Consider the following 3539-nt stretch of genomic DNA (forward strand, 5'->3'; position numbering starts at 1 on the left):
CTAGCCTATTATTCTTCCAACTCTTTTCCAAAAAATGAAAGACGTATAATGCTAGATGGGTCAATCTAGCGGATGCGACCGACGCAATACCTCGCTAGAGCTTGTTAGATCCTACCCTTGACGGAACATTCCCAAGGCTTGGGAGATCGATGCCTCCAATGTTGCAACACGTCTCGATCTCGCTGATGGTGGGATCATCGAGTATGTGGCCACCGAGCTCGTGATTAGTACATCAAGCCAAGGACGGTGTCTTCAACTATTTTCAAACAGGTCCCTCAATCTGGCTTTGATTCTCTAACTGTAGCCTGAAGGAAGGGTATCGTCTTTATGTGGTATCCTTTACTTTTTTTTTACGAGACAATGATCGGTACATTTATAATATACGCTTGCCTCGCAAAGAATGAAAACCTTCAAGTGCTACGGACAATTTTGCGGTGGACATCCATGTCTGCCCGCTGAGGGAGATGCTCAGTTGCCCCCGCTTTTTCTCCCACCTCTCTTTCTTTTTAGCCTCTTCCCTGTAACAGGGATCTCAACCACAAGGCAGATGTCTCCAGAGGCGTATCGAAGCGACACCTCGTCTCCGTATCCGCATGTGATGTACTGTGACATGATATGAGTGAAGCTTGTCAGCCTTGGTGTAACCCAGTGAATCCTCTTGGATGGGATTATGCCTCCGTAGCAATCAGTTGCATCAGTATCCTCATCCGTCTCGCGGAGAACCACCGCACTTGGAGACCCAGGAAGGGCTTCTCTGAGAGTTGGAATGCAGTTGGTTTGATCTTCCGGAAATGAATCTACGCTGTCCAGCATAACTAGAAAAGCTGAGCAATCCTCTTCGACTTCGTAAAGGATCTTAAGCTTGGGAGAAAGACCAAGCTGCTCCAAAACCCGTTTTATAACAGCGTCCCTTCCTTTCAAGGATTTAATCACCTTGCGAAGGCTATAAGACTCATTGTTGTTGATGGTGACGGGGTATATATAGCGGAGACCGAAGCCAAGATAGCCGCCGTCTGGCAGGAATTCAGCATTGTCAAGTAAGGCGGAGAGGCATTTATGAAGAGCCTCTCCTTCATCGATACCTTTCTGAGGGGTGGCAGATATGTCGCTATCGTCGAAATATAGGTTGTAGGTTATTGTAACACAATAGCCGGAATTAACCACAGTGATTTCACGTTCAGCATCAGAGTCGAGCGCAATGAAGGCAATTGAGGGTTTCTTTTGAGCGGCGGTGATTGCTGTGGGATCAAAGGACCATTCTTCGCCCTCATGACGGATGTGGACTACACCGCCTTCATGGCGAGTGGGAAAAAATACGACGAGAGATCCGAACATCCCATCGGTAGGCACACCTTTGTGCGCCTCGACAGAAAATCCAGGACCTGGATAAAAAGAGAATGAGTCAGCAGCGTAGTGCCAACCTCAAGCCAACCTCAAATTTTACTGACCATAAACATTTAACTGGAACAATTCCGGTTGTAATTTTTCTGGAGTACTGTTGCAGAGATTGATGAGCTCATTGCTCACATACTCTATGACCCCAGCATCAACGAGTCTGGCATCGAGGTGGGTTGAAATATTAGAATTGTCCATGTTCCACGCGTTTGGAGATGAGCCGTTGAAAACAGGAGCTTGCTCGCAGGATTCTAACAACTCTTGAAGCTTTGTATCGTTAGGGTCAGCAAGATTGACCCATCTAAGAGCAAAGCATGAAAAAAAGTTTCCTGGATATCGGAGTGGGCTCACCCTGCAGCGTCGCCTTTGCGGAAGAAAAGAAGTCCCGCGTCTTTAGTGAGCGAACAAGTTCCAATGCAAAAAGGCCTTTCCTTCAAGATAACATTTTTGACAGCAGTAATGCGGTCACTGAGAGTCATTGACATCTTTGAAAAGGAAAGGAGCGAGCGTTCAACCCAAGTTCAACTTGAGTTCAACAAGCGTTGTGTTGAGATGTGTTCGGATCATATTTCGGATCAGAGTCAAACTCGAAAGGGTCCATGTTATTCAACACCGACCAAAGCAAATAAAGTGCCGCACAGAGGCCGCAGAAAAACAAGAGATCACTTACAACTGGCTTCAGAACGATAGGCGTGTTCGATCAATAATTGTTTAATTGTGATGTAAACTCCGAAAGTTTCCCTTACATTCAAAATAACAGTGTCGCTTCCCTTCAAGAGTCAATGAGATATTGGAGTCTACCCTAATAATCTCTTTTGTTTAATAATAAATGATTGTATAATGTTAGATGGGTCGATCTAGCGGACGCGAGTGACGCAATACCGCACTAGAGCTTGTAGACGCTTGCGACCCAGATCCTGCCCTTGACGGGACATTTCCGAAGGCTCGGAAGATGGATGCCTTGCAACACGTCTCGATCTCGCCGATGGTACAACAAGCCAAGGACGGTGTCTTCAACTAGTCTCAAACAGGCCCCTCAATCTGGCTTTGATTTTCCAGCTCTTACATAGCCTGAAGGAATAATATCACCTTTATGTGGTATCCATTTTTTTACGAGACAATGATCGGTACATTTTGAGGAGTTCGATATACAGTCGGCCACGCTAGTCTCGCAAAAATTGAAATTTTACTTTCAAGAACTACGAAAAGCATTTTCAAGAGAGGATATCATAATTTCATGAGACGTCAAGTGCGCCGGACAATTTTGCTCATCCATGTCTGCCCGCCGAGGGGGTTGCTCAACTATCCTCGCTCTTTCTCCCACCTCTCTTTCCTTTTAGTCTCTTCCCTGTAACAGGGATCTCAACCACAAGACAAATGTCTCCATAGGCATATTGAAGCGATGCCTCATTTCCATATGTGACGTACTGGGACGTGATACGACTGAAGCTTGTCAGTGGTGTAACCCAGTGAATCTCCTCGGATAGGATTATGGTTCCGTACTCAGAAAGGGCTTCTTTGAGAGACATGTCGCTTTGCTCTTCCGGGAATGAAGCTTCGCTGTCCAGCATGACTTGAAGAGGTGAACAATCATCATCGTCATCTTCGACTTCGTAAATGATCTTGAGCTCGGGAGACAGATCAAGCTGATCCAAAACCCGTTTTATAACAGCGTCGCTTCCTTTCAGAGAGTTAATCACCTCGAAAAGGCTATAAGACGTAGAGTTGGTGGTTATGGGGTACATATAGCGAAGACCGAAGCCAAGATAGCCGCCATCTGGCAGGAGTTCAGTGTTGTCAAGTAAGGTGGAGAGGCATTTATGAAGAGCCTCTCCTTCATCGACACCTATCTGAGGGGTGGCAGATGTGTCGCTACCGTCGAAATATAGGTTGTAGGTTATTGTGACACAATAGCCGGAATTAACCACCGTAATTTCACGTTCAGCATCAGATTTAAGCGCAATGAAGGCAATTGAGGGACTTTCTTGAGCGGCGGTGATTGCTGCGGGATCAAAGGACCATTCCTTGCCCTTATGACGGATGTGGACTACACCACCTTCATGGCGAGTGGGAAAAAATACGACGAGAGATCCGAACATCCCGTTGCTGGGCACGCCTTTGTGCGCCTCGACAGAAGATCCAGG

The 3539-nt window shown here is 46.4% G+C and overlaps 2 protein-coding genes across 2 annotated transcripts; both read right to left on the bottom strand.

Annotated features, from left to right (window-relative positions):
• Window positions 1-468: 468 nt before the first annotated feature.
• Window positions 469-1880, bottom strand: LACBIDRAFT_314549 (uncharacterized protein; the record flags this gene model as incomplete). Its single annotated transcript, XM_001889064.1, has 3 exons — window positions 469-1382; window positions 1449-1696; window positions 1747-1880. 3 exons carry the CDS (start codon window positions 1878-1880, stop codon window positions 469-471), a joined length of 1296 nt encoding a protein of 431 aa, XP_001889099.1.
• Window positions 1881-2693: 813 nt separating this feature from the next.
• On the bottom strand, window positions 2694-3494 carry LACBIDRAFT_334304 (uncharacterized protein; the record flags this gene model as incomplete). The annotated part of the gene is made up of 1 exon (XM_001889065.1): window positions 2694-3494. One exon carries the CDS (start codon window positions 3492-3494, stop codon window positions 2694-2696), a length of 801 nt encoding a protein of 266 aa, XP_001889100.1.
• Between the last annotated feature and the right edge of the window lie 45 nt (window positions 3495-3539).

The sequence above is a fragment of the Laccaria bicolor genome, genomic scaffold (genome assembly GCF_000143565.1).
Source record: "Laccaria bicolor S238N-H82 LACBIscaffold_61 genomic scaffold, whole genome shotgun sequence".
Taxonomy (NCBI): Eukaryota; Fungi; Basidiomycota; class Agaricomycetes; order Agaricales; family Hydnangiaceae; genus Laccaria; species Laccaria bicolor.